The sequence below is a fragment of the Scyliorhinus canicula genome, chromosome 15, assembly GCF_902713615.1.
Source record: "Scyliorhinus canicula chromosome 15, sScyCan1.1, whole genome shotgun sequence".
Lineage (NCBI taxonomy): Eukaryota > Metazoa > Chordata > Chondrichthyes > Carcharhiniformes > Scyliorhinidae > Scyliorhinus > Scyliorhinus canicula.
In genome coordinates, this window is record NC_052160.1 from 73,020,674 (window position 1) to 73,033,943 (window position 13,270).

The window sequence follows — 13,270 nt, forward strand, 5'->3', positions numbered from 1 at the left end:
CCGTGTGGAGTTTGCCACATTCTCCCCCTGCCCCCGTCTGTGTGAGTCTCACCCCCACAAACCCAAAAATGTGCCGGGTAGGTGGCTTGGTCACGCTAAATTGCCCCCCTCAACTGGAAATAAAATGAATTGGGCGCTCTAAATTCATTTTTAAAAAAGGAACAAAACTTTACCTTTGTCACAGTCACACAGGATGACTTTGATAAGAGCTGAAGCAGGGTTGGACACTTGATTGGAAGAATCCATTGGGATCAGGCAGGTGTTTTCAAGGACAGAGGGATCATGGGTTGATGGGTGTCACCATCTGAGGGCAGAGAACCAGTAGCAATTTCATCTAATATGGGAGCCAGGAAGCGAGGTTGGATGGTCAGCAGTTTAGTCAGTAAATGGTCAAGGGAGCAGGTGGTGCATCTGGTGGACAAAACAAGCTTTAGAGAGGTCATGGGAGGCTCGGTAGTACAGTGGCTAGCACTGTTGTTTCACAGCGCTGAGGTCCCAGGTTCGATTCCCGGCATGGGTCACTGTCCGTGCTGAGTCTGCATGTTCTCCCCGTGTCTGCGTGGGTTTCCTCAGGACGATCTGGTTTCCTCCCACAAGTCCTAAGAGACGTGCTTGTTAGGTAATTTGGACATTCTGAATTCTACCTGAACAGGTGCCGGAATGTGGCAACTAGGGATTTTTCACAGTAACTTCATTGCAGTATTAATGTAAGCCTACTTGTGACAATAATGAAGATTATTATTTAGGATTATTATTGTGAGGGGAGATGGGAGAGAAAAATGAATGCACAGGATTAAGGGAGTGGGGATCTTTGGAGGAAGTCTAGCCCAGTTAGCTGGAGTATGGAAGGGAAGTGACAGAGGCGGTTGATTGGATGTTCTCAAACTTAAGCGATAATGAAATTGTTGGAGGTGAGGCTGGAGGAGGCAGTGCAGAGAGATTTATGAAGCCAGTTTGCAATTGAGAAAATAAATCAGATTAAAGATAGAGGGCGGGATTCTCCGACCCCCTGCCGGGTTGGAGAATTGCCGGGGGTGGTGTGAATCCCGCCCCAATGGCGGCTGCCAAATTCTCTGGCGCCGGTTTTCTGGCGGCGGCGGGGATCACGCCACGCCAGTTGGGGGCCGTTGGCAGCGACCTCCCGACAATTCTCTGGATCCCAATGGGCCGAGCAGCCACCTGTTTTCGGCTAGTCCCGCCGGCATGAAATGGACATGGTCCATCCCGGTGGGACCTGAGACCTGACTTGGAGGGCGGCTACCGGAGTCCTCGGAGTGGTGTGGGAGGATCCGGCCCCAGGGGGGCCCCCACCGTGGCCTGGCCCGCAATTGGGGCCCACCGATCTGCGGGCGGACCTGTGCCGTGGGGGCACTCTTTCCCTCCACGCCGGCCTCTGTAAGGCTATGCCATGGGCGGCGCGGAGAGGAAACCCCCTGCGCATGCGCAGGAAACAGACCGGCGGTTCTGCGCATGCGTCAACTCGTGCCGGCTCACGGCGGCCTTTCGACGGCGGTTGGCACAACACCAACCCCGCTGGCGCCGGCCTAGCCCCCGGAAGTGCGGAGGATTCCGTAACTTCTGGGCGGCCTGACCTGACTCCGGAGTAGTTCGCGCCTCTATTGGCACCGGTGTCGGGCCGTCCCGCCAATTGCGGGAGAATCCTGGCCAGAGAGTTTTGGCTATCCATGCAAATAAATGCAAGGACATTTTTTTAGTCGTTCAAAAGAGGCAAACAACTAAACTGCCATAATGTAACAATTTTCTCTTGTTGAGTATTTGTGAATACCGGGCGGGATTCTCTGACCCCTAACACTAAGTGTTGACGCCGTCGTAAATGCCGGCAAGATTCACGACGGCGTCAACAGGCCCTCAGGAGCAGCGAATCCCTCAGGAGGCCATCACGGAACTAGAGTGACCCACGCTGCTCCAGCTGCCGATTCCGGCGTCAAATGGGCGCCGCCAGTCTGCGCATGCGCGGTGGCTCCCTTCACCACGCTGCCTCCGACGCAACATGGCGTATGGCTACAGGGGCCAGCGCGGAGCAAAAGAGGCCCCCAGCCCGAGAGACTGGCCCGCCGATCGATAGGCCCCGATCACGATCCAGGCCACAGTAGAGGCCTCCCTGGGGTCGGACACCCCCTCCCTCCCCACCACATCGTCCCCGGATGGATGCACACCGAGGTCCCGCTGGGTAAGACCACACGTGGATGGCACCGGCGGTACTCGGATTTGTTTTACGACTGCTCGGCCCATCCCGGGCGGAGAATCAACTGCACGGCCCCCGACCGACGCCTTGCCGGCGGCGATTCTCTGGAAAATCGGCAGACCGACGTTGGGGCGCATTGCGCAATTCACGCCAGGCCCGGCGATTCTCTGGCCCAGCGTGGGCTGACAGAATCCTGCCCACCATCTCTGATTCAAAGAAAATAAAAGCTGGAAAAATTTAGATTACAGCCTTATGAATAATAGAGGATGAATCGACCATAAAGAGCCAATAATCCAATGTTAAAACATGACTTTGGGCATGGGGGCTCCTTGCAGTCAGACCGGTAGCACAATGGTTAGCACTGCCACCTGACAGCACCAGGGACTCTGGTTCGATTCCGGGCTTGGGTCACTGTCTGTGTGGAGTTTGCACGTTCTTCCAGTGTCTGCATGAGTTTCCAATGGGTGCTCCGGTTTCCTCCCACAGTCCGAAGATGTGTAGGAAAGGTGGATTGTCCATCCTAAATTGCCGCTTAGTGTCCAAAGATGCATAGGTTAAGTTAGCGGATTACAGGAATGGGGCACTGGAGTGGGCCTAGGTAGAGTGCTCCTTCAGAGGGTCACTGCAGACTCAAAGGGCCAAATGCCCGCCTTATGTAGGGATTCTATGATTAAGGTCTGAGGCCTGCAATGAGCCTAAAGCACCTGTGTGTGACCTTTGTGCATGAAGCGTGCAGGGATGCAAAGCACACACCGTGTAGCAGATCTGCAGATTGGGGAAGCATTCAGTGGCTGTACCACTTGGAGCAACATTCCAGACACCCAGAGCCCATTTCAAATGAATGCTTCACTGAGATGCTGCTGAAGAGATTCTCCTTTTGGCTCCTGGGTGTCCCTTTCTGCTGTGGAAAATACTTCCTTGTGCCACATGTTAAAAGCAATAGTAGTAGCTTCAGAGCATCCATATTTTACTGCCGGTGACCTTGGATTCCCTAAACACATCATGTGCAAAACAGCTGGAACACCACTGTAGAAAGGAAATCAACTCCTTTTATTGTGTCAGGTCAGTTCACTTTTCATCGATTATCATAGAATATACAGTGCAGAAGGAGGCCATTCGGCCCATCGAGTCTGCACCGGATCTTGGAAAGAGCATCCTACCCAAGGTCAACACCTCCACCCTATCACCATAACCCAGTAACCCCACCCAACACTAAGGGCAATTTTGGACATTAAGGGCAATCTATCATGGCCAATCCACCTAACCTGCACATCTTTGGAATGTGGGAGGAAACCGGAGCACCCGGTTCACTTGGGCATAGTCATGTGTAGTATCAGAAGCAGCAGTCGCTGGGATTCTGGGCCAGGGCTGCATTCCCCACACCAATGTTTTGAAGCAGACTGATCAAAAGTTTTAGGAATCTAACGTAACCCTATCAAATGGACAAAAATGCCTGCATTCCTGTCTGAAAGGTGACCGAATGACCAAGAATGATCTTTTCATTGTTTCATTCAGAATTCCACTTCAAATGTAACATTCTAAAACAATACTTTCCATGAGTAAGGAGGAAAAAAAATCTTAGAGCAATATAAAAACAGAATATTTTCCAAACAGAATAGGTGGCAACAACAAATAGTGGTGGAATATGCTGGACTACGCGGTACATAATCTCACCCTTGCAAAAAATGAGGTATCCAGCTCATCGGGGAAATCCACAGTGTCCTCTTCCATAAAACTAGGTGGATTAAAGCTGCGTCGCTGTGCCCGCCGCGTTGCACTTTCCCTGAGAGAGCGCCCCTGTAAAAAGATATAGAGAACCTCGTAAGTGTACAACTGAACTCCACTGCATCAGTGGTCTTCAAAACAGAAATTTCCCATATGTACAAATAGGCACTGGTGTATTGAAAATGAATGGTTTACAAGATACCCGGATTCCAGGGGTTGCGTTGTGAGGAGAGATTATACAAATTAGGCCTGTTTTCCCGAGAATTTAGAAGGTTAAGGGGTGATCTGATCAAAATCTTCAAGATATTAACAGGGAAAGACTGGGTAAATAAAGATAAACTATTTCCACTGGTTGGAGATTCAAGAACTAAGGGAAGTAGTCTTAAAAATTAGGGACAGACCGTTCAAGAGAGAGGTGAGGAAGAACTTCTTCACTCAAAGGGTGGTAGAGTTTTGGAACACTCTCCCACAAACAACAATTGAAGATAGATCAGTTGTTAATTTTAAATCTGTGATTGATCATTTTAGTTTTGTAAAGATAATAAGGGATATAGGCCAAAGGCAGCTATATGGAGTTAGGCCACAGATCAGTCATGATCTGATTAAATGACGGTACAGGTTTGAGGGGCTAAATGGCCTACTCCTGTTCTTATGAGCCTCTATGGAGCACCTTTCATTACCTTAGGATATCTACATCTCAGGATATCCCAAATACGTTTTATAGTCAACAAGATTTTTTTTATTTTAAAGTGTCGGAAAGAGGACAATTTGCACCCAGCAAGTTCCCAGCAAACAGCAATGTGATCACCTGTTTTTGTGATGTAGGTTGTGCGATAAATATTGGCCAGGACACTAGAGATAACTTCCTGCTCTTCTGAAAAACAATGCCATGGGCTCGTTTATGTCCAGCTGAAAGAGGACATGGAGTCTTGGTTTAACATCTTAACTGAAACTGTACTGAGTGTTGGATCTGATGTCTGTGCCCCAGTCCTGCAATGGGACTTTGATGCCAGAACCTCCTGCACCAAGTGAGCCACATCTAGATTCGCATTAGATCTTTATTGGCCAGATTTACAACATGTTGAAACGAGTATGATGTGCCCTCAAAGCTGTTCAATTTCAGTTGAATTACAGCATTTTATTTTTTCTGTAAAGTGAACAAAGAACAATACAGCACAGGAACAGGTCCTTCGGCCCTCCAAGCCTGCGCCGATCACGTGTCCTATCTATGCTTCTATACCCCGTCTGTTCATGTGCCTAACGAGATAAGTCTAAGGTCGCTAACGTATCTCCCTCAACCAGCTCACTTGGCAGTGCATTCCAGGCCACCACCACCCTCTGTGTAAAAATTTCCCCTGCACATCTCCACTGAACCTACTCGCCCCTCACCTTGAACTTGTGCCCCCTTGTAATCGTCATTTCCGCCCTGGGAAAAAGCCTCCAACTGTTCATCCTATCTATACTCCTGATAATTTTATAAACTTCTTTCAGGTCGCCCCTCAGCCTCCGACTCTCTAGAGAACAATCCTAGTTTGTTCAATCTCTCCTTATAGTTAATACCCTCCATACCAGGCAATATCTTGGTAAACCTTTTCTGTACTCTCTCCAAAGCCTCCATGTCCTTCTGATACTTTGCAGCTTTTATACTCGATACCATGTCCTATGAAGGCAAGCATGCCATATGCTTTCTTGACCAACATTTTGACCTGTGATGCCACTTTTAAGGATCTGTGGACCTGCAGGCCCAGATCTCTGTGTCTCTATGCTCTTGCCTTTAGCTTTATAGCTCCCACTATTAGTTTGAATTGGATCTACCAAAATACATCACCTTGCATTTGTCCGGTTTAAATGCCATCTGCCATTTCTCACCCAATTTTGCAGCCTATCTATATCCTGCTGTATTCTCTGACAATCTTCATCACTATCCGCAACTCCTCCTGTATCTTAGTATCATCCGCAAACTGGCTAATCAGACCTGCTACGTTTTCTTCCAAGTCATTTATATACATTACAAAAAGCAGGTACTGATCCCTGCGGAAAACCACTAGTTACAGACCTCCATTCAGAAAAACACCCTTCCCCTGCTACCCTCTGTTTTCTCTGGCCAAGCCAGTTCTGAATCCATCCAGCTAGTTCACTCCTGACCCCATGTGATCTAATCTTTTGCACCAGCCTGCCATGAGGGACCTTATCAAATGCTTTACTAAAGTCCATGTCGACAACATCCACAGCCCTTCCCTCGTCAACCATTTTTGTCACCTCCTTAAAAAATTTAATTAAATTAGCGAGACATGACCTCCCTCGTACAAAACCATGTTTAGTTTCATTGCGGGAATAATCAGATAGTGACATGCAAGCTAATCACACTAAAATTAGTAAACGGATCAAGCAAGCGAGGATCAAACACCTATTACTGTGGCGCTGGTTCCTGATACTTGATAAAGATGAAAAGACAAGTCAAAATAGTATTAGAAAGTGGAGAGTGAAGGAAAATCTAATATAAAAATGGTGAGATTCCTGGTTTGCACAAAGAAATTTTCCAATTTGGGTCTAAACACCCATCTCTCTTTCTAATCTGTGTAAATCCCATTAATGCCAAGTATTTCACTGTCAATCAACTTCGAGCCACCCCTCATTCCTCAAGTCACAAACTTGTCCTTGTGTACTCAACGGGAGAATGGAATGTACGGCAAAAAACTAAGAAGCACAGCTGTAAAACCATTGAAGGGAAAAGTATGTTTTGGTTCAGGAGGGAGAGGTAAGGCAGAGGAATTTGGAAATTGATTCAAAATGTGATGAACATCAATAATGAGGCAGAGAATAGAGGGAACATGGCTTGTCGGAGGAGCAAAGAGCACAAAGAGAGATCTCCACCAACAAGACCGAGAGGATTAAGGTGAATCCAAAGGGATTCTTTAAGTATATTAAAGGAAAAAGAATAACTAGAGAGAATAGGATCCCTCAAGGACCAAAGTGGACATATATGCATGGAACTGCAGGAGATGGGTGAGGTTGGCTGGTTTAGCACACTGGGCTAAATCGCTAGCTTTGAAAGCAGACCAAGGTAGGCCAGCAGCACGGTTCAATTCCCGTACCAGCTTCCCCGAACAGGCGCTGGAATGTGACGACTAGGGGCTTTTCACAGTAACTTCATTTGAAGCCTATTTGTGACAATAAGTGATTTTCATTCATTTCATTTATGGGCTGGTTTAGCACAGGGCTAAAGAGCTGGCTTTTAAAGCAGACCAAGGCAGCCCAGCAACACGGTTCAATTCCCGTACCAGCCTCCCCGAACAGGTGCTGGAATGTGGCGACTAGGGGCTTTTCACAGTAACTTCATTTGAAGCCTACTTGTGGCAATAAGCGATTTTCATTTCAATTCATTTTTCATTTCAGGTTCTCAATGAATATTTCTCCTCTTTGTTTACCGTGGAAAAAGACATGAAGACTTGGGAACCTGGGAAAGTTAGTGGCGATATATTGGGACAGTCTGCATTACAGTACAGGTGGTGATGGACGTATTAAAATGTATGAAGGGGGATAAATCTCCTGGCCCTGACCAAGTATATCCAAGAACATCGCGCAAGGCTAGAGAAGAAATTGCAGGAACCTTGGCTTGGCTGAGATATTTGCATCATCATTAGCCAGGGGTGAGGTACCAGAAGATTGGAGGGTAGCAACTGTTGTGTCCTTATTATTTAAGAAGGGCTGCAAAGAAAAACCTAGGAATTATAGTCTGGTAAGCCTGACATCTGTGGTGGGTAAGTTACTAGAAACTGAGGGATAAGGTTAAGGGGGGGTTGTTGGGTTACGGGTATAGGGTGGATACGTGGGTTTGAGTAGGGTGATCATGGCTCGGCACAACATTGAGGGCCGAAGGGCCTGTTCTGTGCTGTACTGTTCTATGTTCTATGTTCTAAGATATACAGGCATTTAGAAAGACAGGGTTTGATTAGGAGTAGTCAGCACAACTTTGTGTATGGGAGATCATGCCTTACAAATTTGTTGGAGTTCTTTAATGAAGTGACCAGAAAGGTTGATGAGGGCAGGGCGGTTGACGGGAGTCTATATGGACTTCAGTAAGGTATTTGATAAAGTTCCACATGGTAGGCTGCTCTGGCAGGTTAGATCACATGGAATCCAGGGAGAGCTGGCAAATTGTACATACACTTGGCTTGATGGTCAGAAGCAGAGGGTAATGGTGGAAGGATGCTTGTCGGACTGGAGACCTGTGACTAGTGGTACGCCTCAGAGGTCACGCTGGGCCCATTGCTGCTTTTTATCTATATCAACGATTTGGATGAGAATGTACAAGGCATGATCAGTAAGTTTGCAGATGACACTAAAATAGGTGATAGTGTAGACAATGAGGAAGGTTATCTAAAATTGCAGCAGGATCTTGATCAGCTGGTGAAGTGGGCCACAAAATGGCAAATGGAGTTCAATACAGATAAGTGTTACATTTGGAAAGTCAAATCAATGTAGGACTTTCACGGTGAATGGTAGGACCTTAGGAAGTATCGTGGAATACAGGGACCTTGGAGTTCAGGTGCACAGTTCTTTAAAGATGGAGTCAGAGTTCAATAGGGCAGTGAAGAAGGCTTTTGGCATGCTGACCTTCATCAGATAGGGCATTGAGTATAGAAGTTGGAAGTTATGCTGCAATTGTTGGTGAGGCCACACCTGCAGTATTGTGTTCAGTTTTGGTCACGTTGCTACAGGAAAGAAGAGAGAGAAGAGATTTACAAGGATGTTGCCAAGACTCAAGGGACTGAATTATAGGGAGAGATTGGACAGACTAAGACATTTTTCTTTGGAACGTACGAGATTGAGGGGTGATCTGAACAAGGTGTATAAGATCATGAGAGGCATGGATAGGGTGAATGCATTCAGTATTTTTCCCAGGGTTGGGGTATCAAGAACTAGGTTTAAGTTAAGAGGCAAAAGGATTAAAGTGAACCTGAGGAGCAACTTGTTTTTTTTTAAACACAGAGGCTGGTGCGTATGTGGAATGAGCTGCTGGAGGAAGTGGTCGAGGCAGGGACATTGACAACATTTAAAGGGCATTTGGACAGATACATGGATAGGAAAGGTTTAGAGGGATATGGCCCAAATGCAGGCAAATGGGGTTAGCTTAGATGAGCTTTTTGGTTGGCTTGGACCAGTTCGGGCCGAAGGGCCTGTCTCCGTGCCATAGATTCTATGATATAGAACTGGCTTGGTCATAGAAGGCAGAGAGTAGCAATGGAAGGGTGCTTTTCTGATTGGAGGGCTGTGACTAGTGGTGTTCCGCAGGGATCAGTGCTGGGACCTTCGCTGTTTGTAGTATATGCAAATGATTTGGAGGAAAATGTAATTGGTCTGATTAGAAAGTTTGCAGATGACACAAAGGGTGGTGGAATTGCGGATAGCGATGAGGACTGTCAGAGGATACAGCAGGATTTAGATCGTTTGGAGACTTGGGCGGAGAGATGGCAGATGGAGTTTAATCCGGACAAATGTGAGGTAATGCATTTTGGAAGGTCTAATGCAGGTAGGGAATATACAGTGAATGGTAGAACCCTCAAGGGTATTGACAGTCAGAGAGATCTAGGTGTACAGGTCCACAAGTTACTGAAAGGGGTAACACAGGTGGAGAAGGTAGTCAAGAAGGCATATGACATGTTTGCCTTCATTGTCTGGGGCATCAAGTATAAAAATTGGCGAGTCATGTTGCATCTGTACAGAACCTTAGTTAGGCCACACTTGGAGTATAGTGTTCAATTCTGGTCGCCACACTACCAGAAGGATGTGGAGGCTTTAGAGAGGATGCAGAAGAGATTTACCAGGATGTTGCCTGGTATGGAGGGCATTAGCTATGAGGAGAGATTGAATAAACTCAGTTTGTTCTCACTGGAATGATGGAGATTAAGGGGCCACCTGATAGAGGTCTACAAAATTATGAGGGGCATAGACAGAGTGGATAGTCAGAGGCTTTTTCCCACGGTAGAGGGCTCAATTACCCGGGGGCATAGGTTTAAGGTGCGAGGGGCAAGGTTTAGAGGAGATGTACGAGGCAAGTTTTTTTTACACAGAGGGTAGTGGGTGCCTGGAACTCGCTGCTGGAGGTGGTGGTGGAAGCAGCAATGATAGTGACGTTTAAGGGGCATCTTGACAAATACATGAATAGGATGGGAATAGAGGGATACGGACCCTGGAAGTGCAGAAGACTTTTGTTTAGACGGGCAGCATGGTCGGCACAGGCTTGGAGGGCCGAAGGGCCTGTTCCTGCTACACAGTACTCCAGCTATGGCCTCACCAATGTTCTATATAACTCCAACATGACTTCCTTGCTTTGTAATCTAGGCCACAATTTGAAGGGGGGCTTCAGCGATGATACCTCTTAAAACTGAATAGTTAGCATGCCACTAGCGTAGTTTTACATAAGTTATTTTATTAAGGAGTGAGATGAATTATAGGACTGAGTAATCATTATTAACCATTAAACATGTATTTTTAGGACGTAGCAGTAATAAGTAATCAAATGGGATTTAGTATAGCTAACTTGACCAAAAGGACATTACTTCTGACATCTTGTCTTTGTGAAACAATTCAGGGTGCTGGTTCTGTTGTTCTGTTTCTCACAAACAGTCAGCACAGGCTGCTGGGATTGTTTACAGCTGTCAGGATGCGGATCAATCATGTGGTGCTTGTGATTCTATTGGGTGAAGTTTAAACACTGCTTGCAATTCTATTGGATAAGTTTAAAAGTAGCTTCAGGTAATGGGTCGCATCCAACTGGGGTGGGCTACTGATTTTTGAACGTTGTAGAAGTACTGTGTTCTGGTCTTTGTTCGGCAGAACAGGTCTTGGCAGATATCCAGTCTGTTCTCCGTGTACATGTAACAAGCTTGATTAAATAAGCCACCTTGTCCAGGTTGTCGTGTTCGTTCCTCTCTGGACTGAGTTGAGCCACAGGGAATAACCCCACATGGAAGCTGACTCAATACACAGGTCTTGAAACTGCCCCTACATCACAATTGATAAAGGCAAGTGTACCATATGCCGTTTTCACCACCCTATTAACCTGCCCTTCTGCCTTCAGAGATCTATTTCCAAACATGCCAAGGTACTCAAGACTTCCCAGTTAGGTGCCATTCATCGAATATTTCCTTGTCAAATTGCTCCTTCCAAAGTGTAATACCTCACATTTTTCAGGATTAAATTCCATCTGCCACTTTTCTCCCCAATGACCATCCCGTCTATATCTTCCTTTAATCCAAGACTCTCAATCTCACTGTTAACCACCCGGCCTAACTTTGTATCATCCACAAACTTACTGGTCCTACCTCCCACATAGTCATCTAAGTCATTGATACAAATGACAAATAATAGGGGACCCAACACAGATCCCTGTGGTATACACTGGACACTGGCTTCCAGTCACTAAAGGTGCCGTCTGTCATCGCCCTCTGTTTCCTGCAGCTCAGCCAGCATCGAATCTGTCTTATCAAGTTCCCCTGTATCCCATGTCCATTTGTCTTCTTTATAAGTCTCCCATGTGGGACGTTGTCAAATGCTTTGCTGAAATCCATGTAAACTACATCAACAGCACTGCCCTCATCCATACTTAGTCACGTGCTCAAAAAATGCAATCAAATTTGTTAGGCCTCCCTCCGACAAAGCCATGATGACTATTCCTGATCAAACCTTGTCTCTTCAAGTGGAGATAGATTTTATCCTTCAGAATTTTCTCCATTAGTTTCGCCACTACTAACGCGAAACTCAATGGCATGTAGTTACCTGGTTTATCCCGACAGCCTTTCTTAAATATGGGACCACATCCGCGGTTCTCCAGTCCTCTGGCACCTCCTCCGTGGCCAGAGAAGAATTAAAAATTTGGATCAGGGCCCCTGCGACTCCGCCATCGCCTCCCACAGCAACTTGGGACACAATTCATCTGGACCTGGAGATTTCTCCACGTTTAAGCTTGCCAACACCTCAATAGCTTGTCTCTCCCTGTGACAACTTGCTCAATAACCTCACAGTCTCTCTCCCAGAGTTCCACATCTGCCTCCTCCTTCTCTTGGGTGAAGACAGATGTGACACATTCATGTAATACCCTACCAATGTTCTCTGGCCCCACCCACACCCTAATGGGCCCTAACTTTTCCCTAGTTTTCCTCTTCCCATTGACATGCTTATAGAATATCTTGGTATTTCCCTACTTTTACCAGCTAGAGATTTCTCTATCCTATCTTTGCTCTTCAAGATTAAAAATTGAATGCAGAACTCTATTTAGTTTTGAATGTAGGGTGTCACTATTTTGTTGTTTTCTTGAAACATTGACATTTTAAGCGTCTTTTTTCCCTGAAATGTTCGCAAAGAGATGGTTTTATTGACAATTTTATTAGCAGGTCTGATGAACTGGAAACTCCATTCTAGATTTTATCTTGGGCTGCAGTCAAGTTCAACTTGCCCTCGTAACTTCTGCTTTGTGATTTTGGAATTTTGAACCAAGTTTTGGAAAGTTCCACTGGGTGATCCTGAGACAGTTCTCATGTGCGAGGTTGGACTCACTTGTATACAACAGCTCAACAGGCACTTAGCAACTCTTCTGTTTGGCCTCATGCCTGTAGTTACAGATGTTGAACTATAATCTATAACATAGTTGGCACAATTCTGGTGCAAGGAGAATGTTATAGAAGACTTTTCTCTCTGTCAACGATCCAGGCAAAATATTAGCCAGTAATTATATATGAAGGTGAGTAATTGGCTGAATGGACATTTAATTACAACAGCAAAGGACAGATAGAAGGGTATAGGTGCCCAAGCGAGGGGCTGTTTAGCACAGTGCTAAATCACTGGCTTTGAAAGCAGACCAAGGCAGGCCAGCAGCATGGTTCGATTCCCGTAACAGCCTCCCCGAACAGGCGCCGAAATGTGGCGACTAGGGGCTTTTCACAGTAACTTCATTGAAGCCTACTCGTGACAATAAGCGATTTTCATTTTTCATTTCAATGAATATCTATATATTATCAAGCAAATAGATCATTTTAATTGTCTAAGTCCTAATTGTGGCAATTATATTTACATGCAATGAACAGATTGATAGAGCTACACAGGATTACTATCAGAGCCTCAAGAATGCGTAAGACAGTAATAAATCTGAGATAGTCATGAACCAATATTTAACAGGTCTATTTAACTGACAACACATGTATCCGAGATGCATCATTAAGCTGTTGATCTGCGCAGCCAGAAGACCCAAGGCTAAAGTTTTATGCGGAGACATTCTGAATTGACAAAATACTTTAATGCAACTACTGCATGGAAATATAGCAACTTTTACAAGAAAAT

At 45.9% G+C, this 13,270-nt stretch overlaps 1 protein-coding gene across 7 annotated transcripts in view; it reads right to left on the reverse strand.

The window, feature by feature from the left end:
- rhbdf1a (rhomboid 5 homolog 1a (Drosophila)) overlaps positions 1–13,270 on the reverse strand; it is a 497,373-nt gene that overhangs the window by 77,197 nt on the left and 406,906 nt on the right. For all 7 annotated transcript variants that reach the window (XM_038819453.1, XM_038819449.1, XM_038819450.1 and 4 more), the window contains one exon: positions 3,881–4,003. In XM_038819453.1, coding sequence (XP_038675381.1) covers positions 3,881–4,003 — 123 coding nt within the window. The remainder of the gene's footprint in view (positions 1–3,880; positions 4,004–13,270) is intronic.